Source organism: Corvus brachyrhynchos, unplaced genomic scaffold (genome assembly GCF_000691975.1).
Source record: "Corvus brachyrhynchos isolate BGI_N302 unplaced genomic scaffold, ASM69197v1 scaffold331, whole genome shotgun sequence".
In the NCBI taxonomy this organism is placed as follows: domain Eukaryota; kingdom Metazoa; phylum Chordata; class Aves; order Passeriformes; family Corvidae; genus Corvus; species Corvus brachyrhynchos.
Genome location: NW_008237229.1, coordinates 348,356 through 375,378, shown reverse-complemented (window position 1 = coordinate 375,378; position 27,023 = coordinate 348,356). Strand labels below are relative to the sequence as shown.

The 27,023-nt window shown below is 42.3% G+C and overlaps 1 protein-coding gene and 1 long non-coding RNA gene across 2 annotated transcripts; one reads left to right on the top strand and one right to left on the bottom strand.

Annotated features, from left to right (window-relative positions):
* The first annotated feature begins 314 nt into the window (after positions 1-314).
* LOC108445479 lies at positions 315-2,031 on the top strand. Its single transcript, XR_001860352.1, has 2 exons — positions 315-749; positions 1,620-2,031. It is a non-coding gene; the product is annotated as an uncharacterized LOC108445479 (long non-coding RNA).
* Positions 2,032-4,021: 1,990 nt separating this feature from the next.
* TWSG1 (twisted gastrulation BMP signaling modulator 1) lies at positions 4,022-25,693 on the bottom strand. The gene is made up of 4 exons (XM_008630061.2): positions 25,528-25,693; positions 18,971-19,070; positions 14,784-15,050; positions 4,022-6,545 (listed from the first exon to the last, which is right to left on the bottom strand). The coding sequence occupies exons 1-4, from the start codon at positions 25,648-25,650 to the stop codon at positions 6,364-6,366; spliced, it is 672 nt and encodes a 223-aa protein (XP_008628283.1). The 5' UTR covers positions 25,651-25,693; the 3' UTR covers positions 4,022-6,363.
* Between the last annotated feature and the right edge of the window lie 1,330 nt (positions 25,694-27,023).

The following is a 27,023-nucleotide window of genomic DNA, read 5'->3' as shown; positions in this document are numbered from 1 at the left end:
CAGCAGCCGCCGAGAGCCGGCAGGCAGCAGCCCCATCGCTCCTCTGGGAACACAAGGAACGTAAGAATCCCTGGGCCATGAGCTGACAGTGGCCCTTGTGGCCAGGAAGGCCAATGATATCCTGGGTTGTATTAGGGAGAGAATTACCAGCAGGTCAAGGGAGGTGATCCTGCCCTTCTGTTCAGCCCTGGTGAGACCGCATCTGGAGTGCTGTGTCCAGTTCTGGGATCCTCAGTACAAGAGAGACAGAGAGCTCCTGGAGCAGCTCCAGTGGAGGGCAACAAAGATCATTGAGGGGCTGGAGCATCTCTGTTATGAGGAAAGGCTGAGGAAGGTGGACCGGTTCAGCCTTGAGAAGGGACGACTGAGAGGGGACCTCATCAATGTCTATAAGTATCTGAAGGAGGGAGGATGCTAAGAGGATGAAGGCAGGCTCTTCTCAGTGGTGTCAAGCAATAGGACAAGAGGCAATGGGCAGAAACTGATTCGCAGGAAGTTCCACAGGAAGTGGATATGAGGAAGTACTTCTTTACTGTGCAGGTGACCGTGCACTGGAAGAGATTGCCTAGAGAGGCTGTGGGGTCTCCCTTGCTGGAGATATTCAAGCGCCATCAGGACACAATCCTTTGCTATGTGCTCTGGGATGACCCTGCTTGAGCAGGGAGGCTGGACCACATGACCCACTGTGGTCCCTTCCAACCTGACCCATTCTGTGATTCCGAGATTCTGTTGATGGTGATTAAAGACAGGTATGGACGATTGAGTTATGAGATTACACTTGTCAGAGTGGGAGGTCAGCAAACACCAAAAGCCATCAGTCTCAGTGTGGGAGCTGATACAGCCCCACAGGTGGGGGCACCTGGGCCACCTTCCCTTTGATGTTGCTGCTGACAGAATTCCATGTCCTCAGTTCACATGAAAACAGCTACTGGCGCTGGCTTCATCCCACATAACAAACCTGACCTCCTGAGAGGAGTTACCCACTCCTCTCTACCACTTTCTGGAATGTGAGGGAAATTGAGAAATGCTCTGGATGCTGCTCAAGGCAACCTGTGCCAAGGAACACATCCCGATCTCAAGACACATCCTGTTTACAGTGATGTTGTAAGGAATTTTGTGGGGTTTTTTTCTCTCTTACAATGCAAGTTTCTGTTACATTGAGCACCTGCGTAATTTGAATCCCTTTCAGGTTTCCTCATCAACAGGGCAATTTGTTTCAGTCAGAAGCAGGGCCAATTCATTCCCACAGCCTCAAGCATAATCCCCGGCCTATTGGACACATTAATACTGTGGCAGCGTGCCACCTGCTCCATTTATTCACTTGAGACTCAATGCTGCTTAGTCCCTGTCGAATGAGCTCTTTGTGCCACCTCCTGCGGTAATGTAAAAGGTCCCCCACAGGAATTTGTGCTATTCAGTGGAAGATACAAAAGGGAGGCTTGTAAACACTCTGATTAGTGTTGGAGCACAGGGATATTGTCTCCACCATGTATTACATAACCTCACAACTTCCAATCTCCCTCCTCCTCTCCAGAAGAAACAGTTTAACAGTAAGGGCTCACCAGACTATTTAACTTAACATCACAGCTAGTGTGTTTCTTTTTTTGTTATATGTAAAGGCCATCTTACTCCTGGCTAAAGAAGAGAGAAGGGTTAATTCTGTAACATCCCGTAGTAACTGGAGATGGTTGCCCGAGAGGATCTCCACTTGAAGTGACAGTGGCCAGAGGCTCTCAGCTCTGAAGAATGTGTATTATCAGAGGCTGCTGCCAACAAAAGTTCATGCACAATGGGCCCATCAGCTAATGAACCCAGAATGAATCTTCTCCCAGATTTTGAGGACAAACAAGCGATTGTGTGCAGTGCCGACTACACCAATTTACTGCCATGTGAAACACATTTGGATGATTTCTGACTTGCAAAATTCACTGTGGTCTGAGGCGAATTTACACATACTGAGGTACTTTCTTACACCCTCAGCTTGCCCCACATTCACTCAATAAATTCTTACTGCTTTAAAGATGAAGCAAGGATTCTGAGGTGGGAAGCTCTTTGCTTGGAATATCAGTCTCACTGATGTACCTGAGATTCATAAAAGTAATAAAATAATAATGCAGGGGAGCTTCAGAAAGCCTTTGGTTGGGGAAAGAAAAGGGAAAAGGCATAGCTGTGTTAATTCCTTCCTCCTCCTACTATTTCAAGAAAGCTAGTTCTGGGGTTGAGGTTGTCCTGGAAAGATGGGAGTCTACATGGGCTGTACCATTCTGGGCTAACTTTAGACATACTGTGTAATTCTCCTTAGCAATAAAGGAATACACAGCAGACATAAAAAGATTTAACGTAGGAAAGAAACTAGTTGGCCACATACTGAAACAAATGTGAAACAATGAGAGCCTGAAGATACAACAGGAAAACCTAGCAGTAGTAAATTAGTTGATGTCTTTGGGGGAGAAAGCATGTTGTTCACAGACATTACCAGAGCAGGAGAAACAGAGCCAAAAAAAGTGTATCACGCTGAACTCTGCCTAAGCAACTCCCATGAGCACTGTTACGGAGTCATAGAATCACAGAATGGTTTGGGATGGGAGGGCCCTTAAAGACCATCTATTTCCAACCCCTCTGCCATGGGCAGGAACATCTTGCCCTAGAACAGGTTGCTCAAAGTCAAATAATTCCAAGTTCTCTGCAGTAGGAAGAAAATTTATAAATACTTAAGCAATGAAAAGGGTATAAGAAAACTTGAGCCTTGGCCACCCTTACATCCTACATGGATTTGTCTGAATCAGATTTACTCTGTTCCTTGCAATGTTTTGTATCTAAGTATGTTTTACCATGTCAATAGCACAAATTTTAGTGACGTACTGGTGATTTGGTGAAAGATGTTGTGCCAAGGGAATGTGTCAAATCTTGGTACAGGTGTTTCTTTTGCCAAGCCCAACAGACATTATGCCCTAACAGGAAAATGTTAGGTTCTCTTTGGAGTGTGCTCTGCAGGTACCTCATCAGCATGGTCTGTCCTCTCTTCTCATTAAACTCCTCCCAGTTTACGGGTCTTCAGGCTTTGCCCATGAAGGTGTAAGTGCCAGCCTTGGGAGAGGGCACCATAGGTCATGGGGCTGGAGACACCAGAGCGTATCCGTGTTGTGTGGGTCTGTGTGTCACTGTGCAATTGCAAGCAAACTTCAAGTCACTCCAGCCAGCAGGATGAGGGGCTTGGGAGCCAGGTATCAGAATAGCCATGATTCTGATAGTGTGGAGTGACCATAGATATATTATTAAAGATACAAGCAGGCGTTCTTGTATTTATTTTTAGGAATTAGATGTGAAATCCATTAAGCATACTAAAAGCAAGCCAGGAACCTTAAGAAACGACAGGAAAGCAATGGCATGTTATGATCTTTGTACTCAAGTACCTATAAGGAAAAACAAACCAAAAAAAATCTCAACAAACCAAACCCAAACCCCAAAGCCACTAAACAAAAGCTTTTTTTATTTTTAAAGAAAGAATAACAAAAGGCCCTCCACCCCTTTTCGGTCAGACCCCCTACACACTAGGGATTTGTATAATTTCTTACGATATGAATTCCCTCTTTGCTTCCCTTTACATTCAGTGATTTACAGTTCTGTCCCAAAGGACAGTGATAAAAGTGGACAGTGCTTTACCTGGAGAACATTCCTAAGCAAAAGAGGTTTTAAAAACATGTTCTCATGTAGGTGATGGTTTGCTGGTTATCCGGATGTAGGGTGAAGTAAGAGACCCCAAAATAAATTACGAATTTTCCTGCAAAATTAATAAGACTAAATAAACAACTTTCTAAAATTGTTAGATTTTTCAGAAAGAACATTCTGAGTATTAATCATTTATGTACAGAACAAGACTTTGAAGCTACACTTGTAGATATGGAAAAAAACTGCTGGAGAGTTAATTCTCTATATTATTCTATCCATCTAGATCAGTAACTTTTGTAATATGCTTTCTGGTAATGTTTCTGTGAGAAACTCTTGAGAAAGAAAACACAAGAACCAGTAATGTCTTTTTATTAAAATACCTCTTAAAACACTCATCATCATAAAATACACTGGGTGTTGCTGCATGACATTTGTGTACACACAACACTTTCAGCAAAATCTAGACAGCATCAGGAATTACAAAAAGTAAGGCAAGCCCCAGAAGGTGTGCACTACCTTCTCTCAGGCCACTCCAGACAACTGTGTTTACATTTTTATGCCATTCCCCACACCATTTCCTGGACACCTGTTAAGCTGCTCCCCCCATCCCTCCCACCCCCTTTGATTTGACCTCACAGTGAAATTCTGAGGATGTAAATGGAGACAGTATCATAGATCCATGGGGCAGCAGGTACCTGACCAGAAACATCAGCCCTGTTCCTCCCCCAAGGAGATTCTGAGCTATCCTCATATTTCCAATAATTTAAGACTGCAAAAATCTGAAGCATGCTAATGATCCCCTGCTTGCTTGATTTCTACGTGTCTCCTGTCTCGGTCAGGAACGTTGATCCATCACCCTCCAGCTACAAACAGTCACAGCTACTCTAAATGTATTCTTCCTCTTCATTCAATTAAAGAAGTTCTAGCAGAAGAAAATATAACATGAATTGTAAAATATTGGAAGAACAACTCCTCCATTATAAGCTAAGTTTTTCTATTCTTGTCTATGATCTTTTATCACTTAATTGTAAGTTTTAAGTATGAAGACATTCCATTATCCACAAGTTCAAAACAATAACATTCATCTTTCAAGTACATCTTTATAGCTGAAAAACACACTGAAGAAAGTAACATTATTTAACAAGAGTAGGTTTTTCTTTTATTATTATCATTATTACTATTATTCCATCTTATTGAAAGAACTGTATCATGAGAAAAAAAATTGAAAAAACATTCAGGCAAATTTTTCAACAAAATAAATGTAAAATGACTGCTTTCATTTGTACATGGTACAGATAGGTGTAACTTGAAAACAGTTTAATCCCTCTAGACTGAGGTTAATGAGAGAAAAATGAATAGTCAAATTCCTTTTTGTGTTTGCATATGCATATATGCATAAAAAAAATTCAAGGAGTTAAAACCCACATTATTATAAATACCAAAAACTGATCAATAACTACTCATACACTTTATTCTTGTACTTAGTACCATTATCAGTGGAGCCCTTAAATGGGTCATAGTAACTGCTATTAACTGTCAACATATAAAAACTCTTACTTAGAAAAATGGACAATGTTCTAAACTCAGAACACTTTAATTTTGCCTTTGCAGACACATATTCCCTTCTTCATTGACAAAAATTTATGGGGAAAAAGAAAGAAATTTAATAATAATAAAAATGTTTTGGAATAAATATTCACAGGATATTACTAAATGGGAACATGCTTGCTGCCAGCTGCTCAGCTGGTAGACCTGTACCACTTGCTTGTTCCTGTCATTTCATTCTTTATTCCTTTAGTCATTAAATCCATCATAGCCTTTCATGTTTCCTTTACTGGACTAAATGTTCAAGGAGTAACAACCCTAGAGAACAGTGCAAAAGCTGGGAGATGCAACTGCACTTTATTTAGTTTAACAGCTTTATTTTGGGATCTAAGAGAAGACTGAAAAAATTATTTTGTTTAACACATAAATTACGCATCATAGGCCCCAACGAACTTACACGAGAGCAGGGCAAATGAAACTTGGAAGAAAAGTGTCCCATACATAGTGTTTTGTTGGGCAGCCCTTCTAAGAAGTTAGGATTTTATCCATGACAGCCCAGGCTTTGAACTTGTAGAGAAAGCATGAATTTTAATTTTTCTCCAAATGCCACTTTCACAATAAAAAGCTAACCTCAAAAACTGGAAGGCAATAAAGTTAAAAAACAAAACCAGAAACCAAACCCCCAAAACCCAGCCCCTAAACAGCATCCACCCTTCCTCCAACCTAGCAGCCATTTATTTATTTGTTGAATTTAGATAATGGAAATCTCATTACCATATTCTAAAAGCTTCCCTACTCTAAACTACAAGATAGAGTACTATGTTCTGAAAACCAGTATAGCCAATACTTTCAAATCAAAGGAAAACCATCAGAACAGCAATGATGAGCATGACTGTACCATTTGAGCAGAAATAAAGAAAAACAAGTTTCAAACATAGTGTTTAAACATCTACTAGTTAGCCTCGCTTACATGAATTTAAAAAAAAAAAGAAAAAACGTTTTCTGATTTTATACATCCTCTTTTGCAACCAGGTACATGTAATTGCAACCAGCAGGCACTCCACCAAAACGCAGTATTTGCAATCCCCGTCTCTTTAACCGAGAGAGATCACTTTGGCCTCAGTATTGCTATATTACAATTTTCCTGCTTCAGAACATGCAGTTCATACATTTGACAGTTTTACTGCCGTAGTCGATGCATTCTGGCCCGATACACTCACAGCAGGCGTTGTGAAACCATCGGTATTTGGAAGCTCCCATGGACTCACAAGAGATCTTGCACTGATGTATTGACATGCAGTCATCAAAATACACCACAGTACACATGTGTTCTAAATAAGAGGGGGAAAAAATTTGGTTTAAAAGGTCTTAAAGTGTTTTCAAAGGTTAGTTAAAAATTAGTTAAATGTGCAGCTTTAGAAGTATGATTGCAAACCGACAGGACTATGAGGCATAAGGAAATAAAGGTGACAGTAAAAGCGGAGAGGCAAGGCAGAGAGACAAGGTAAAATCTATCAACTTCCAATTTTCAGCATCTACAACTCAACCTGTTGTCTGATCTCGTTCTGGGTTAATTTACTTCTATATTCACAGGCAAGAATGTTTTTGAGTTTTGTCCCCCAGTTACGAGAGATACCTTCTAAAGCGTAAGGATCAGCTATGCCGAAGTTACGATCAGGAATATGTCCTCTGAAGGTAATATGCTACCACAAAAAACTTCAGGTTTAGAGAAGTTGTTTAAGAAAAACATAAAAACCCACTTATTTGGATGTAGATGTTTCTTTCTTCCCCCCCCCCCCCCAATTCCACAATAATCTTCAACCAGATTAAATTACAGACCTAAAGAATCCTGTTTTCATCAGCATGAAACTGCACACTCTTTTCTTCCTTATTTTTAGCAGCACCACCAGCTTCCTACTAATCTTAAGAAACCCCTTCTGCATAAGTGTTGACTTCATGCTTCTAACACCCATGCAATTACTTGAAATGCCATGAAGTTTGGTGTTGCAACATCAAAATGGAGCTAAGGCAACAACTATAAAATAAAACTTCCCCCCCCCCTCAGTCCAACTTCCAGTTCTCCAAGCTGACAGATTCCACCATCTTTCTTCTGTACTGACCAGGTGATTATACCATAAAACTTTGTTCATCCTCCAAAGGACCATGATTACAAAACATTTACCCAGAGCATACCTTGGCACACTTTGGGCAAAGCACAACTGGCAGCAAACTGTCTGCAAACATGAATGTCTCACTCACACACAACAAACCAGCTTGTGAGCAGGAGATGTCAAGGGGCTTTCTAGCTTATTACTACTCATGGTGCACCTAGGAGAAACCCACTGATCTACATTCCAATGTGGATTAGAAAAAAGTAATACAAACTTAAATGGTAAATCAAGACAGTGGGTACGGTTTGGGGTTTTTTAATGACCAATTTTGACCACCATCAAATTATTTTGCTACTACCAAAACAGCTGCAAGAAGGTTAGAGAATGTGTTGCCAGCCCACTGAAAGCAACAGAGTATTCGTTGCCTTGGTCAGGCTCCAAACTGATGTACATGTCTTGCAGACACCATATACAGTGCAACAGGCAATAGGGATCTTGGTGAGGAAAGGCAGACCCAGAGCTGAAGCAGTTTCTGCTCTCAGAAAAGCTGTGCTGCAAGTAAAGCTGCAGTTGCCCCAAGAAAACTTGCAGTACCTGAAGTGCTGCTGGGAACGTCAACGAAGTGCTTGTGGCTGTGTAAGTCGTGCCCCATTCTTGGCACTTCTGTTTCTATAAACCCTTATAATATATCCTGAGGCACAGCAATAATTCCTCTATTCCAGAGGAATAGAGTTCTCAGAGAACAAAACCTCTGCTTGAAAACAACCAACATATCTACAACTTTAGTAAGGGCGTTTGATTGACAGAGAGGAAGAGGAAAGAGCTGAACAGAAGTGTATGCTATGGTACCATGTGCAAAGAGTGATAGGTATACATCTGAAGTGTTCAGCCAAAGCTGAAAAGTAGTAGGGAGATGCAGCCACCATGGCCTCAAAGTCAAGAAGGATCCAGAGGCCAGACAGCAGCTCCAACTTTTATGGGGAATGCACAAGAACTTGGCAACATTTTATCACCAGTGACAAAAAGCTCAGATTGCCATGGTCCCAAGAAGGAGCACGTACCATCCATTCCCAGAAGGTCCAGATAGTCCCAGGTATCTGTCCCCTTCACTCCTCACAGGAAGTTTTCAGTGGAAGGGTGTGGGATATGCCCAGCCACTGCCCTGGAGGGATATCTGCTGAGATAAAAGATTTCACAATCGCCCAGCAGGACTCCCTGGAAAGGAAATGACTTTTGGGTCATGGCGAGGAAAGGTAGACCCACAATCCTTTGGGATACCCTATGCAGATCATTCTGTAACCCATTGGTCTGTCCCAGACCCTCTGTAATCCATTGGTCCCCTTGCTGATCCCCTGTATCCCTATAAAGGCAAGCTCCCTCGAGCCCCTCGGGAGAGTTCTCGTCCCTGGCTCTCCCCTTTGCTGGAGGGGACCCACAATAAAGCTACCTTCGTGCGGAACCAGCCACACAAACCTTCTCGTCTCTCTCTCTGGTCTGGTTTGGCCTGGAGGCTGCCCTGCAGAGCTGCGCTGGAATCACGAGCTGATATCACTAAAGAGCTGCCCTGCAGAGCTGAGCTGGAATCACGAGCTGATATCACTAAAGAGCTGACAGCCTCTGCAAGGGCCCTCCTGCCAGCAGCTGAGAGGAAGACACCGGGCCTCGGGAAGGCGATTCCTTTCGGGACCATCTCCCCGGACCGGTCACCTCTTCCTGGGTCACAGCTTCGGACCCCCACTACCAGCTGTAATAGAAGGGTAGGGATGAGAAAGTAGAAGCAAGTCTCCAGGCAGCATTCCTCATGTCCCATCAATCATCCAAGTCAGTGCTGGGGTTCAAGCACAAGAAGCTTACAAAAGCCTCTGTTGCTCATTACTCATACTCTTTATATCCTTTTGCTCAACCTCTATTCAGTCCTTTGACACCTTTTTAGTAGTTTTCTACTGAAGTGTTACTATATTAAGTTAGACCTTAAATTCCATACACAGTCTTAGAAGGTGTCAGCTGGAGGCCCAGAGCCTCTGCCTCAAAACAGGCAATCCTGGCTAATCTAGAAAGATTTCTTCCTGCAAAATCACCTTTTGGGTGCTATCTCCACCTGACTGACCTAGCCTCTGGACAAGCCTGAGAAGGTAAAATGATTCCTGGCTATCTCCAGATCGGAGTGAAACAGCTCTTTAAAGGAAGCAACCACAAGTGCTCACTGTTATCTGTTGATCATGGCACTCCAACTTGAAACACACAAAGGAAAGCCTAAGGTCGGTCAGGGAAGCTTGTCAGGAAAGCTGTGCACACTGAGGTGTGCTAACTGCTCCCAGAACTTACAAGCTCCCTTCACACCAGAGAATGTTGTCCCTTCTGCGTAAGGAGACATCTGTGCTCACCTTCATGTTAACCTCATCTCTGACAGCTTCGGCAGTGTTAGTACTGCTTCAGAAGTCCTGGTGAAGCCCCCAATTCACCAGCTAAAGCTAGCAGAAACTTGAAATAAACTTCCTAGAGAAGGAGAGCCTATGATTTCTAGAATGTAAAGATCCAAGACACTGAACTGAGAGATATCTCTCAGGCTAAAGGAGGCCAGAGGAGCAGCTGCACCTGGCCTATGACTCTGGCAAAACTAGGTGGCATCAGTCAGCTCCTGTCAGACTGCAGGGACTGGTCTCCTGAACCACTCTCCCAGCACCAAAGCCATAACTCAACCTTACTATGGTGGCAGCAACAACCAAGGACATTAATCTTGACTGACCATAGAGTGGAGAAGAAAGTTTATTTCCACCTGCACACAAGTCAAGAGGATAGGTTCTCAAGGACCAGTGAAAAAATGCTGCAAAGGGGAGAGAGCAGACTGCGTGTGGCAGGCCAGAGCCAGCAGCAGATCCATCTGGTCCCAAGTAGCTCATGTAAACAGCTGGAGGACATGCTCCATGTATATGCTACCAAATTGTTTCCAAAGTCTTGCTCACTGAGAGACTTGCCAGGTCTGAACAAGTCAGATTGGCCAGGGTGCACTTTGTTTGTCTCAGGGCACTCCTAGTCCCCTCCTCAGCAGTGCCTTTGTGCTCATGTAGACGCTGAATTACTGAAAGCAGGAGAGTTCCTCCCCTCAAGCACTGAATCCTGCTCTATAGGCTGCAGAAAGAGAGTTACACAGGGGGAAAAAATACATACCTACAGGCTCAGCTGGGATCTGGGAGAGTATTTAAATTGTTTCACAAACCTAATTACAGAGTCATCACTTGGCTCCCTCAGTGTAGATAAAACCAGTATTACTTAGTGCAGGAACAGCTTTCTCATTTGCATTTTGCCAATTTTCACACACTAAGGACCACAGGGTGCAGGTGCAGGGAGGGAGAAGGATGCAGCAGCAAACTTTTTTTCCTGGAACATTAGTTTCTCACCTTTTTCCCTCCTCATACTTCATACTCAGTGAAGGTTGTGTAGGGGAAACAACAACCAAGTCTAAATTAAAAATGAACAGAAGAAACTACCAGGCTTTGCTATAAAAGTATCTGAATTGGTGTAATATAGAAGAATTTAGCAACTCAGAGAACCTTCCCAGTTAATGATAATTTGCTGTATGGGACCTTTGAAGTTAAATGTGCTATGTAACTTCAGCTGTCTGCTGGCCAGTTTATTGGTAGCTCTAAAAGATCTTTAAAAAGGTAACTGTCCACCAGCAGTCATACCATTTTATCATAGAACATCCTGGGTTGGAAGGGACCTTAAAGATCATCTAGTTCCAACCCCCCTTCTGTTGGCCGGGACACACCTTCTCCTAGAAAAAAGACTAATCTAGTACAGTAGCAGGAAGAGGGGAAAGTGAGAACAAGGAGATTGACCTGCAACTGAATATGAACAATCAATTGAGATAATCTACTACTTTTGGACAAGTCAATTTTATGTCAATCAGAATTTATAAAAAGAAACATTTTTAAAAAATCTTCTAGACTTCCTACAGAGGCACATATCTCTGCACTGGATTTCTAGCTCTCCTCTCCCTGTTGCACTGGAGGGGAGCAGAATTGCAGAGCAGATACCATCCCCTGTGTCACCAAGCAATGTAAGACAGAAACTCCTAACTGCAACACAGATTCTGTTTTATCAATTGCCAAAAAATTATCTAGTTCCCCTCTCTCTCTCGCCAACATCCTGTCATCATCTGAAACAACTAAGCTTATTTAAACCTCTGAACTCACAGTTCAGAGCTCTGAGGGTATCAGCTAGAACCAGAGAGAATGAAGTACAAATGTAGCTCTAGATTAATAACCATCACAATCCTCTCTGAAGTAGAGGCTCAAGTGCCAGAAACAACTGATACAAAGAACTACAGCAGCTCCAGCAGGGCATGCATAACTTAGGCAGCTAAAACATTACAAGTCAATTCACAGGAGGAAAGGGAAGACACTCATTAGGAAAATAACGGGGAAGTTCAAGGTCTGGCGGCTGGGTTCAGAGTAGGCTGGGGTGAGAAAGGAATGCTTTATATCCCACCGCACCCCACCTCCTCCCAGATCCACAGCTGCCCTCCCAGGGCTGGTGGCTCCATGCCACTTAGACACAAAGCTCGTGGTTCCAGTGGCTGGTGCTGCTTTTTCTGGCACTCACCCAGAACTGCATCAAGCAAGTCTGGCACCCTGGGCCATCTTAACGGTGATCCCTGTGAGAAGGCACAGCAAAGCTAAAATCGGATCTGTGTTACACTACATGACAGGGGGTATTTGTAAGCAGAGCCTTTCCAAATTTTGAAATGTATTCCAGAAGACAGCACAGAGACCACTGTTCCCCTACAAAATCTACCTCTCGTCAGCCCCTCTCCCTTTACAGGCCGTGCCATCGGCTGCTGCCAGCACACCATGTTGGAGGGAAACATGCAAGGAGCCACAGAAGAACCACAAAATGGAGGAGGCACAGCACTGTAAAGAAAACATAAGGCATCTGTGTTCCTGCTTACAGGAATATTCTTTCAAATCCCTGATTGTCATGGCCCTGAAGACAACTGCTTAGCAAGCCACCTTAAGGGCATCTGCGTTCGCAAGACCTGCCCTCAAGCCTAGCAGCATTTTTGGGGAGAAGGAAAGGGTAAAGACATGGTCTGTTTCTCCCACTGCAGGCTATGCTTGTGTTTACTGCCACTGAGCACACACATCACATTCACATTCACTCTCTTTCAGTGGTTCTTCTAACACTTGCCAGCTTGTTAAAGCAGTGACCCGATTGTGTGAGTGAATTTTGCATGGGGAGAAGCCATCAGGCTCCAGGAACTTCCTTGGCTCCCTCACTGTGCCCATGCTCACAAGGCTCTTTAGTCCCAACCTAGAACCCCTCCACCTTTTGATTATGGGTTTCCCAATGAACTCAGCAAAACAGTATTAAAAACAATGCCACCTCATGGCTCACACAACCTCCAAGACAATTCCCCAGCTGTCCTGCTTCCACCATAAGAAACATCAACTGACCAAGGCCCAATGCTAATTTTTCTTTCCACCTCTTCTGTTTTCAATGCTCAAATCATCAATGTTTTTATAAGCAAAATTTAATATGGCTTTCAAGAAAGCAGAGCACTACGAAGTTATGTACATTGTGACCAAGAAGAGACTCTTCAGCAGGCTTACATATTTAGATACTTAAAAGTATAGGAATAGGATGCGGAAAGTAATTTTCTATCTTTTCCAGTTCTTCACTGGTCACTAAGATGGAGAAGGCATAGCCAATGACTACAAGAACAGCTCTGACATTTATTTCTGTTTTAAGTGTCTGCTGAGGCCTGAAAGCCAGTGGCATTTGGTAACTATTTCCAAATATAACTGTTGTTTTTGGACTGTCATCATTCCAGTAAGAGCTCTCTCAACCTAATCTTTAGTATGTTCCTAGTAAAAGAAATGAAGGAGACTTTTGACTAAGAAAAAAATGCAGTGTTATGTATTTGTCTGTGTTGTTGAACTAAAAACTGCTCCACGCCCTTGAGATGCAATTCAAATTCCAAGCTTAATCCAAAACTATCATTAGCCCATCCGTTGGTACGGTAGTAAAGGACTGTCAGGAAACAGCCATCTGGGTTGCAGTACCTAAGTACAGTGGGATATATTCAAGGCTGTACTAAACGTATTTTTTTTCCCTTGAGTTTAATTTATAACTGTAAGTACTGTAGTCTTTGCACACAGAGCTTTTTGTGACTTTCCATTTTACATGGCTTTGTACATTATTCTCATAACGGCAAGCAAGCATTTTAATAACATCAAAGACATATGAATGAGATGCTTTCTGACCATCTGGTTTCCTAGTTCTGGAATTAATTTATTTTTCTAATGTGCCTTAGCCAAAGGAAATTAGAAAAGTTGCCATTATGGTTCCATTTAATCAACAGCAGTCCTCCTCAGAAACACAACTAGGTCAATGGTTCACACTGGTACGGAAAAGCAGCGTGTCCATCAATTAGGGTATCTTTTATTGATAAGATAAAAGGGCATCACAATAGCAACATATGGGGTTACGAATATTTAGTGTGTGTGGGGAAGGAAGCAAAGCACTAAATGTACTAACAAAACAAATCAGATGCTCTTTTTCCCCTATTAAGCAGCAATTTCACTATGAACTGTTTATGAGATTCTTTAAAGTCTGACGTAATGATTTGCAGGGAAAAGTGTTTCAGGTTTAGTATGGAAACCAAGAAACAGAGAGTATTTTTCTTACACCACTGTTGACACTACCTCAAACTTCTCATCTTCCCCCAACCCAACCACAGCAAACAATATTCTGAAGTCTGTTCTCTAAACTGAAAGTAAGAATATAAAAAACTTCATATAAAATAAGAGTAATATAAAATAAGAATCTGTAAGTTGAACCCCTACCACCAAGTTGCTTCTTTTGAAGACAATCTTTCACATATCCTTCCTTCATCAATCCTTCTGATCTTGCTTAGGTTTACTATTAATCCTGGATTTCATACAAAACATCCTTCTAAAGATTTCAAGTTATGCCAGCTCAGATGAAAGAAATAAACAACTGTTCCAATTGTAAGTGCTTACGGCATGTAGCTTTCTCAGACCTCTTAAGCCATGTTTCAGTTGCCTACCTCTGCACTGATACATGATTTGGATTCAGTTTCTGATCTGTTCTGTCTCCTAAGCTACAGGTACTTGTTTCTAGGTCAGAGAACATACTGTGCCAGTGCACATGAAACAACATGAACAAACTGCCTCATGCCACAGGACAATTATAGAGATAAACTCACGTGGTTCAGTGTCTCCTAAGATCATCAGTCATTTTAACACCATCTTCCACGTTCCTCAACAACTTTGCCTCACTCCTTCTGTTACGTCATGCTCAAAATTAGGCTGAACCTTTCACTTTCTTATGGGAAAAGAAGAAGCGAGCACAGAGAAGCATAGGATATGCACCGAGAAGGCTCCTGGAAGAGACAAGAGGAGATGCTAGGGATTTAGACACTTCACTCATTACCTTTGTCACTAGAGTAAGGTGTGTGGACATTGTTGTTTGGAACAGAGACGTTCTGATGCTGTGGCTGGTTCACTGTTTCTAAAAAGGAGACGAGGTTCTCATGGTGTGACAGCTCTTCTGCCACAGGGAAGGAAACAATATTCCAGTTCAGCTGAGTGTCCCCTTCTGTCAGTGCCCGGAAAAGGGAAGGAATTGGTTCATGCAACTCCTCGACAGTGCTCTTGGATGTTGGAGGTGTGTCGCTGTAATTGCGAGGATTGCACATACCTGCAGAGGAATGAAACAGTAAATTACACACAACTCCCTAAGCTCTTTTTCTTGAAACAAGCAGGAATATTTAGAGGATTAAAATTGCCTCTTTTTTTGCTGAACAGAACAGAATGCTTTCATATCTATCCCACTCTCAGCCCAATAGCAGAAGTGCTATCAAATACAGCAGGACAAGCTTTCCATAACTGCAGGTTTCAGATTACTCAGACTTCTACAAAACACACCTGTGACTTGTGAAAAGAAAAACCTCATCTAAACAGCACTTTGCTTCCCTTTCAGTGTAAGCATTACAGCTTAGAAAATGGAGGGTTCAGTGGGAGGTTTGTTTTCCCTGGGACAAGAGACAAAGCCCAGTATAATCGATAGTAGCATAAACCTGGAATGCAAGGTTAGGACTGAACAAAGGGAGTATCTTGATAAGTCTGAAGTACATGAAACTTTTGATCACAATTCAAGTATTCCATCTCATCTGCTGCAGCAGTGCACTAGATCTTTTTAGTCATCTGCCAGAGGTGCAAAGATCACTATCAGGACAGAGCATGAGTCTGAATTACTTTACTTGTGTAGAGACAGCCAAGATGAATCTCATTTTGCTGCTTAGCTGGAGGGCTCACAATAGGCAAAATACTAATTTCTAGGTTACCTCTTCCTTATTTTTCAATGTCTTCTGCAGTATTTTTTTTGAAACCCTGTAGTCTTTTTTCACTTTGCCAATTCCTACAAAATGTTTTTGTGATATGCAATGCTGGCGCCAGTTTTTCATTAACCATTTAAACACTAACATTTATTACTAGCAATGAAACTGAAGGGAATCTCAATATAAGTCCAATCCGTGGAAACAACCAAGGTTAAAAAGAAAATTTGTATCTGCATAGGTATTTTAAACTCAGGAGTCATAAAACACTATTAGAAGTCACCTGTCAAGAGACAGGCAAATCCATTTTCCTCATGTACATCTGGATATCATATTGTGTAGTTTCACAGACAGAGGTTTAAAGAGCTATAGCTGCAAAGCACACCAGTTCCTAAAGTATAAAAGTGATTTGGGACATGCATGTTCAAATTCTACCTGCCTCACACAACCAGAGAAGTATCTCCTGCCCTGTAGATCCACTAGAACTCCAGCTTCACGAATAACTGTGTTTAACTAGAGCCTTTTACAAACCCATAATCTTCTCAGCCTAAGTAGATGGACTTCCGTAGTGAACAAAGCAGAGGGAAGTTTGTCCATGATGATTAGCATGAGATCTAGCAAATCTTAAGCAAGTGGTTAGCATTACCAGCATTTGGTAATAGGAACACTCCATGACAGTCTGCTCCTATAAAAAGGTGAGCCAACTACAGAGTAGGAAAAAAAAATAAGCTTCTTTTCCAAACAACATCAGGTCATACTAAAAAATAATTCCACTTACACAAACATCCTACTGTAAATGATTGTTTTCCTACTCCTCTCAATTAGGTTTTTTCTTCATGGACCTTCCTGGACTTACTGCTTTAATAAGAAATTTCTATCCCTGCCTTACCACCTTTTAATAAGCATTAATATTAATCATACTTAAAGAAGGACTGTATTAACCATATAATTGTAATAAAGGATGCCCACATGAAAATCAGTTAGGAAGCTATAAAAGGTAAGAGTTTTGTAAGGATACATCAAGAGATGTATGCTTTAGTTTATGCCATTGTGTAAATGTTGTGAAACAGAAACCAGTGGGCCTTTCTGGACCTGTCAGACCAGACCTCTGCTAAGTTGGATTCAGAAAATAAATTTCACCAATAAGAAAGGAAAAAAAATAACATCAAGATTGTTTATCAAAATCCTGTGGAATGTGTACAAGCTTGTGTGCATATCAATGCATATGAAAATATTACCTTAGGATGGTACAAAAAAAAATTGCTCATAGTTTAATTGGTAAATGTTCATCCACAAAGATCCTTCACTCTTACTGTTTTTAAAAGCAAAAGAATTATAATAATATTTACATATAATAAATATTATAAAATAGAAGCTTTGGTTAAAATGAAAATAAAAAAGTTTAACTTAGGAGCAACCTGTAAGGATCAAACAAGTCTAAACTACTGCTTTGGAATGGATGAGAAGATGCAGAAATGGGCTATCAAAACTATGGAAGCAGACAAGCCTTTACACAATGGACTAGAAGAGCTTAACTCAAAGGAACATCAGGAGAAGTTTTAGTTTACTCAGTACTGGGAAACTGAACCTGAAACCTTGTTAACTCTTGTAGGGGAGCAGGTGGCTGCAGCTACTCTTTCTCCTGAGGAGAACTCAGACAACCACCTGTGGTGGTCAGCAACCCAAGTTTAGCATGCAACTTTCGGTCATGCTGAGAACCCGTGACTCCCTTGTTTTGCCTTTTGCATGTTTTCCCCTGATTGGTTAAGATTTTGTCTTCCTGTTTTATGTAGGAAGTTATGTATATTCATTTTCCTTCTTTAATATGTATTAGTTCTAGAAAGTTCTTTGTTCCTCGACGCCCCATTGGATCCTTCCCTGAGTCCCTCCTATGTATTGTTCCCATTGGTTCCCTTCCTGTCAATCCCACCTGCTTGTCTCTATCCCATTGGCTGAGATCCCTTTCCCCGCCTATTCTGTACCCAGTGTAAGATCCCTGGACCCTCCCACCAATTGGCCTCTTAGTCCCTGTGATTTCACGGGAATAAACCTGCGTGGAGCACGTACGGAGAGTTCCCTCTCTTTACTTCTTTCCCTTCGCCTGTGTGCCTGCTAAACAGTGACAGAAGGATACAGCCCCTTTTGGGTGAGGAGCTCTGCCCCGTTTTCACTGTGTGCTGGGCACTGAGTGCCACCTTCCAGAGGGGTTTCAGCGTTGACCTCCGGGCTTCTTTGTGTCGGCATGCGAGGAGTGAAACCCCCTACTGCCAGCTCCCAGTGGCTGAAAACCCCTCCAAACTCCTGTCCTGGAAAACACTATAGGAAAGAGCTGCAGAACAGTGAGTCAACTGCAGATTTACAAAAAGAAACTCGTGTGGACTTCACAATCCCAAGAGGTAGGTTCTTCCTCTCCCTAGAGATCAGTATACCATGCCTTGCTTTCTACAGCAGATAATGGTTCTAAACTAGGGAAATAACCTGCACTGAAAATGGGCATTTTGACAAATCACCTTCATGTAATCAGAGAAAATCAACGTAGAGAAGCTGAGAGCATGTACAACATTCAAGATGCATCCCTTTCATGGAAGCCAGGATTTTGGATGGCAGAGAGACTTAAAACAACCACAGGAGGATGAAGCTTTCGTTACGTTTAAAACAAGAAGCTGAACTAGAATGTAACCTCCTGAAGCAGGGACAGCACTCACTTGCAGAGATCCAAGCACTCAACACAACCTGTCAGCAGCAATGTGTTCTTGTTAAGACTAGCATCTACTCCTACAGTAAGACCTTGTCTGCTTCTTTTTCACCCTTCACAAAGAGCTCTTTTTGCAAATAAAAGAACAGTGAAAACACTGGGCCATGCATATTTACTAGTAGTCCCAACTCAATCCTAAAAGTGTCCCAGTGCTGTACCTGTCAATGCACCCTTTAGAGGCAGAAACCTTCACAGAGCATCCAACCCCACAACGCTGGTGCTGTGGAGTTTCCTCAAGATGACAATTCAAACGAGAATTTTATATTTGAGAGACAAAATTAATAATGAGCTATTTAACAAGCAATACCTGGACTACTGCCACCCCCAGCTCCATAGAGCAGACACAGCCTTCAAATGTTTGGGTCGCCACAATAATTTATTCCCAACCCACACAACGAGCTGTAAGATGCTTAAAAGCACAGATTCTGTCCCAGTGTTTTACTTCTATTTTAAGACTGTGAGCTCAGCATGTGGCAGGAGAAAGCATTGTAAAAAAAGCAGAAAGTCCCCCCAAAAATGCGAACTTACCAACACAGTCACAGCACTCATCCCAAAGTGTGCCCAGGCAGAGCATACACTCTTTACAGCAGGAACAGTTCCCTTCCCCAGGGCGGCACTGACACAGCTCCTGGAATCAACAGACACTCATTACACTGCAGCAATCCCAGATGTAAAATAGCTACACAGCAGCGTGACTTTTCCTCCAGCCACAACTCAAATTAGGGCATTAAAAAAGCTTAGTACACTAATACAGTGAGTAAACGGTGAAACGGCTCCAGCCAAAGAACCGATCTGAGTTTACAAAAGGCTCTTTTGCAAGTTTGCCTTTTTTTTTTTTTCCTTAAAGATGACGTTCTGAAGACAAATCCGAAGTCAGCATTTAAAAGACAAAAAATCCTATTCATGGGAAAGGTGTGTGCACTTCCGTGCATGCCTAAATCTACAAGTTGTTTGAATGTTTTTCCCATCACAACGGGAAATTCAAAGCAGGATGCTTCTTTATATATAAATAGTGAGCGTACATTATAATTTAGCTAAAAAAGAAAGCTACTATAAGCCACATGTGCCTACTCAAGACATGCATGATGTCTACCATCACACCTATGCCTGGATTCTGAAAGGAACTTACCCAGTTAAGTCATCTGACCACAGGATTTTCTGCATCTCCAAATACTTGTTACACATTGCTCTCTGTTTGCAACATTAGAGATTTTTCTCCCCCACCCAGGTCTAGACGATTCATTTTTGCTATTATGAAAACAACCCCATGCTTCGTCCCAACAAACTGACACCTTGGGATACCTACGAGACGTCTAGAGCCTCTAGAAAGTGAAATGACCTACACACAAAGATAGAAAAGGCATGGAAGCATAATGACAAATCTTTCTCTTTGTATTACCTAAACCCAAAGGCACTGGTTTAGCATCCTGCTGGAGACACACACTTGTGGACCGCAAAGCATGGGAAAAGCCTACATGGATGAAGAAAATCTAAAAACCAAGCAGTCTCCTTCCCTCTAGCTCAAATCCATACTAGTAATTCCAGTTTGGCCAAAAGACTGTGGCTACATGACAATAATTCACAGCCTTGAATTACATCATAGAGCAAAACACAGACAAGCCAAGAAGTCCCTTTGGTTGTCCTAAGAATTTGGTTTCGATGACATCTGTCTGGCTATCACATTACACACAACTGGGGAGGAAACAAAATCCCATTACTGGAAACACTGACCATGGGATCCTTCCACCCCTGGCTTTACTGGAAGGGCCATCGGCAAATCTCTGTTACACACCAAGCCAGGGAGAAAATTATGCCCATTCCCACTCTTTGATCCCGTTATCCAGAGGCGGAGGAGGGACACACTGCAAGAGACTTGCATGGGCAGAAGAGAAGGGCAGGAAGGTGGTTTGGTTTGAAATTCTCCTACCCTGGAGTCACCACCCATGGTTCCACCCCAGCTACGTCAGGGACACCTCTCCTTACAGGCAGACACCAACACCACCTGCAAAGTGAGTTCACAGTGACTTGTTTGCCCCACTGACTGATTGAGAGTGAACCCCTGCTCCACACACATTTCTGCAATATGCAGCCCTGGTAAGCATTGAATTTTTACTTACAGAGTGGAAAACTACCAAGATTTATTACTTTTTCATCCTCAAAATTTATGAATGGCACCTATCACTATTTCCACATAAACTGTGCTGTTTCTAAGTAAAAGAAGAAAAACAGGCTGATTAACAAAATATATACATTTTTCCACAAGAGGAGACACCACAAACTTAGAAAGATGACTTATGTGAGTGAATGACGCATTTCTAAAATATTTATATTTGATAAACAGATTTTGTCAGCCTTTAGAATAAAAAGCCTGAATAGAAAAACTTTAAAAATAACAACGAGTGCTGTTACTTTGGCCAGAGAATAATATTAATACATATTAGCATTAAAAATATCCAGTTTACCCTTCAACAGTAAAACCAGGCAAGCAACTTTTACTTTTTAAAGACACCAACAAGCCAGCATGTGGGAGGAGGCAATTCTCACTAATCTATTAAATGTAATGCATGAATAGAAGCCAGAAAATTCACTAAACTAAAGTTGTTTCAGTTTTATGGAAGAGTATTCTCAGAGAATTAAATGTAACCTTAAATTCTGCACTTGCAACATGTTAACAAAAAATTCTGCTTAGCATCTGTGTGCGTAAGCATTGACTTGGGGACAGCATCATTACACCTACCAGTATTGTAACAAGTTTGTTTTTACAGGAAGGGCTAATGAGCAATGTAATCTTTAAGAGGCTTTTTTTTGTTGCTGTTTGGGTTTGGGTTTTTGTTTGTTTGTTTTTTATTATTATTTCTTTATTTTAAAGTTGGAGGGAGAGGAAGGAAGAAAGAACAACCTAATTAATTAGTCTTCTGCCACTTTGGGGCAATAGTTGTATGTTTTTCCATATATCTGTTTGCACATCCATGGTTTCCTTAACCAGTTTTGAGTCCTCCTGCCTGACTCATCCACACTGGATACTGGTACAGGATACATCTTTTTAAAAGAATGCTTACATGAGACGTGGGTGAAGCGAGGCAGAATAAGGAATGTTTCTCGTTGATAGCTGGGGGTGGTGAGGCATCAGTGGAAGAAAATATTACTCATAAGTCAACTTGGCAACTTCCCAAGCTGAACTACTGAAGGTGCATCAGAGAATGTATTTTGCTAGGCAAGAAATAAGCCTCACAGTTTAAAAATACAGTATTAAGTAGGAAGTAGGCATGTTTGTACAATAAAGATACTCCTGCTCCAGAGAGCAAAGAAAAATTTTTAGAAGATATTTAACATCTGTGTTTTTTTCAAAGCTTTCTTGAAATTCCAGGGGATATTTTCTTGGTGCAGGGAGAAGCAAGACCTGAAGGCATTGGAAACCTCTCTGCAAACTGGAAGGGGGAGTGAAAGAAAGAGAGCTTCTTTTTCCTAGAACAGTTTAATAACAGAAAATCTCCTGGAAGCGAACCAACCAGAACTGTTTTGTTAACCCAACTGGGTTACGTACTGCTACAACATGCACACTGAAAGCAATTTTTAGATGCCGAAGCCCTGAAGTTAAGGAGTGGCATTTATTTCATACCACAGGGCTAAAATGTCTTAGAAATCCTTTCAGGCTGACGAGTTTGTACACAAGATTAACAGGAGGCAAAGAAGACAGATCGAAAGAGATTTTAATTGAAACGATACCACACCAACTGAGGTGGCTGCAGGTCTGTAGAGTTGGGAAGAGAAAATCCTGTTTTCTCCACAAAACAACCTCTCTTTAGAAGGATTGTAAACCCATGCCTGAATCATAACACCATTTGTTTCCTACACACAGCAACAGTTTAAAGCACTGTTGCAGATGAGGCAGCAAAGCTCAGCTTCCAGCCCAACATGGACATTCCACCCCAGCCTGACTCCTGCCAGGAGCTCTGCACCTCAAGAGCCAGCCTGGGACTCACCTCAAACCCGTTTGCTATGAACAATTGTGGGAACGTCTCATCCTAGAGGTTTCTGCCTTCAAGGATTTCCTCCATGTTGCAAGGACACAATATGCACCTCCCCTCCGCCCAGCGAGCATAACTGGCCTTTTCATCTCCTTCACACATGGAAACATCAAAACAACCCACGCAGCCAAGTCAACAACAGATGTGCTGCAATAAACACTGCAGCACGCGCGTCGTGCGCGCCCAGGGCTCCACCTGGAACGCATGGCAACAGTCGCTCATGGACTCCAACGCCCCAGTCCCAGGGACATGGCAAGGAACTATGGCCAGAGCCTTCAAGGGAACTAATTTTGTGGGCTTATCCTCTACACTTCCAACTCTTACCCACAACTCCCTCAACAGCTACAGGAAGCTGCAAGGTTTCTTAGCGAAGGCTGACCTTATGCAGAGAGAGCTGCCTTAAGCTATTTTCTTACAGGCCTTTGCTTATGGAAAAAAGAGGAGCACGAATAAAGCTAGAGCCCAAGATGCAAAGGGAAAGCTGAATCCATGCAAGTTGTTGATCACATGCACTATTCTGGATCTAGCAAAATAAATATTTATGTAGGGACCACCCTTACGCAGAGCAGCTCCTAAGGAGTGGCAGTAATGACTGTACTGACTTCTAGCCATGCTGGCAAAAATATTTATGTTAACTGTATGCTTTTTGAGAGACCAGGTCTCTTGTCTCTCTGTGTCCAGGACAGGCAGCCTTGCTTTCTGCACACAGATGCAGATGACAAGCATTCACAATCTGTTTGCTCCCCCAGTTGTGTCTGAGTGACATTATCTTGGTTTCAAGACATGGATTTTGCCGAACTTGAACAGCAATAAAATCGGTGAGGGAAAAATGTCATGCTACAGTCAAGCAACCTCCCTCAACATGGCATTTTATTTTTAAGTTCAGATTTCTCCAGAAGAGTTTAGAGGGGGAAAAAAACCCCCATGGACATACTCTACTTGCATACAGATTTCTCCAGAAGAGTTTAGAGGGGGAAAAATCCCCCATGGACATACTCTACTTGCATACTATCCTATCCAGGAAAGAACATGCATTTCATATACCAGTGCAGTGCTTCTGCCAAGTTTTAAAACAAACAAAAAAGCCAAGAAGAAAGATGACAATTACTTTAAGTCAAAGCTTTAGGATACTTCCTATCCACAATCAGACTAGTCTGACCTGATCTGTTCTCCTGTAAAGAATGAATACTGACTGGTAAGTCAGGCCTGTGTGCAGGAAGACAGCAGCCAGACGGCAGAAATGAACAGTGTAATTCCCCTGCAACTGCACACAACTCATGCAGCCTAGGCTACTTTAGGGTGTCAGAGCATTGCATGTGATTTTGATTTTAGGGAAATGCTTTAAAAAGGGACTCCATGTCACCTGTACAAAGTAAGAGAGAACACATCTACCACAAGTAAAGCAGTTCAGTGGTTTCTCTGCATGCACAGGGCTGTGTTGCTACAGAGATGCCAACATAATCCAAGGAAAGCACAGTTGTATGAGCCATTTCCATGCACTGATGAACCTCAGCCATTTATTGCCAGCTGAGTAAGGACTCCAGTTGCATTAACTCCACGCCTCCTGGGCTGTGCTCTATTCAGACTAGCTCATAAAAATAAAGTTTCAATGCTTGCTGTCTCAAGCTTGGCTCGATAAGGAGGAGTTGTCTGCTGTTTCATGGATGGTGGACTCCATCAGTGGCACCAGAAAAGGAGACACATCTTCCCTATTCTCCCCTTGCTTACAGCAAAACAAGCAGCAGACCAACAGCTGCCAGGATGGAAATCCAGCATCTGGACCAACAGCCTTCCCCTGAATCAACAAATCTGTACCACTGGATTTACTATTTAAGTGCCATGTACATCCAGTGACACAACTAGCACGTTACTTCTCACAGGTTTCAATCCTAGAGCTGATTTTAAAAAATGCAAGAGAAGGGGCTTATAAGTGCATCAGCCTGTCACAGTGCACAATGTCCAAAATGCCAGCAAAACCACTGAAGTTCTGTTTGAAAAGGTAAAAATCAGAAGCCTCGTTCTTGCTCCCATATTTAACAACTCCACAGACTGTGGTGGGGCTGGAAGAAGCAGCAATTTCTTTTTTTAAATTTTAAAGCGATGGCAGTGCAGAAGCCGGAAAGAAGATGGTTGAGCCTACAGCCAGTCTTCATTCCACAGGATGGATTTGTGAATCTGGCAAACGTTTTTATTTGTGAACCAGACAAATTCTAACCGGAAGTCAGTGAAATGAAGTAAACATGGAAATGCTTCAGGCCACTTCTGCATCTCTTTTCGGGCTGTGACCATGCATTTACAGTAAGCACACTCGCATGTTACTGCCATATGATGTTTGTGCTCTCTGTTATTGCATTTCCAATCTACAGTGAAGCAGTAGGGAACAGTTCCTTTTAAAGAAGCTGCAGCTGGGCACAGGAAGCCTCCTTTTTCAGTCTGGAGTCAAGAAGCATGCTCCATATACCACTACTAAGGAAATACTTGGTAGGTACCAGAACTGCTTGCCATTTTGCTAGAAGAGGCCCTTTTGTTCTGCTGCACACCATGCCTCTTAACTCCTGCTCTAAGAAGAGCAACCTGGTCTCACTCTGTTTCTTTCACTGCACAGACATGCCGTGAGTCAAAACCAGCATCTGAATTTAACGTCCATTTCCTACCAGTTCAGCTCATAAGTATTTAGTTTGGTTTTTAGGCATCTTTTAATTCACTGTACAAACCTGATGTTATGGAGACCATCAGGCATCAACTCCAGACCCTCTGCTTGAGATTTAAGGAACTGGACAAATTGCAAGTTAAGGGAAACATCTCATATGGACATAATCCTTGGCTTGAAAAAGTTTCAATTAAAAAAGAAGAAACATGCCTATATAAATACGCACTTGGTATTCTCTCTCTATAAAATGGTTGTTAATCTACATTTATAGGGGTAGGAGACCAAACTAACCTCTTTAAAGAGACACTACTTAACATAAAATACCAGTTATTTGTATCTTTTCAGGACACAGCTTCAGGACTGTTTTTTGAACACTCAAAAGCAGGTAAAGGACACATGACTTGTACCTGTATCAGGCATTTACTGACATCGCTGGCACAGAGAGCCTTGTTGCAGCCTGTTGATGATGGGATCCACAGCAGGAACAGAAGGACAGTGACTGTGGGCGCCGTGATGTACTGTGACCTCATGTTTCCTGCAGGCGAGCAATTTTCCCAAGTACTTCAACCAGCACTGAAATAAAAACCAGCGACTGAAAAGGCTTTTGGGACACCAGTAAATTCTATTCCGTTCCCCCCTTGCAATTCCTTCAATAAATATGAATATTTTTTTAAAAAAAGGTCAAATTGGGGTACTTAACAACAAACCCAAAACCTCCTCCTCCAGCTAACGTGTTTATACAAAGCTTTCTGCTATTGTACCTTTGGATTAAAACTGCAATACACTTGAGGTGAGCAATCTCAAGTTTGCAGTATCAAATATAAAATCCTGTAAACAGTGATGATAAAAAACCACCTCGGATGACAAAACCCACCAAAGGAGACCTAATTTTGTAAATGCTCAAAGTAGACAGATGGGTTTTGTGCAGTATCTCCTCAGGCTAAGGTACACACAGGACTGTAGGACCAAGGCCATACAGCAACCTTTTACAACAAGGTATGTTGCCCCTGTCATCTTTAATGCAGACAGGCAGTTGTTTTCACACGGACACTTGGATGTCACACAGGCTTTCAAACCAATCACAAAGTTGTTAACTTATTTTTTAAAAATATACAGACACCAACACTAAAAAAAATTAAAAAGTACCAGACACTTTGAACAACGTAACTTCCAAGAGCCAAGCAAGTGTCTGAGGTCAACCAGAGACGATGAGCATCTGCTACTTCAAACAGACTGAGGAACTGGGCTTGTTCAAAGCATTCCACCTTTCTCCCTTTGTGAAAACCCAGCCTGCTGGCAGGTGGTATTTGCGACAAATATATCATGATTAGCAGCATGCCACTGAGTTTTTACTTGTGCTTTGCATATGAACCCAGCCAAAAGAGGACCTATTGCGACAGGCACTGTACCAATACATAATAGAAGGCAGCCCATGTTTGGGCAAGCTTACAGTGAGTCTGTATTGTTCTCCTAAGAGAGGAAGAATGCTAATGGAGCACTGGATTGCTCTCTTTTGGTATCTAGAAATGTTTTTCTGTTTTATGAACTACAAGACCCAACACCCTCAATGAGCAGAAAAGTGGAAAATACGTAAAGAAGGCACGATCTGGACATTGAAAGTCTGCGTCCGATTAGTCCTTCTTACAATGGTTATTAAATGCCTCTGAATCTCGTTGTGCTGGGCACGCCGCCATCTGTACCAGGCAGGGCTGGGGAGACCCCCCTGCAAGACCCGGGAGCACGCACGGAGAACACGGCATCTTTTCCCTCAGCTGGGGGTCCCCGCTTTCCCTCCCTGCTATCCGGAGCCAAGAACGCTTCCTTCCAGCAGCTGCCGGCCCGGACCCGGCGGGTGTCGCATCCCGGGTGCGGGAGCCGAGGCGAGCACGCTGCCTGGCGAGGG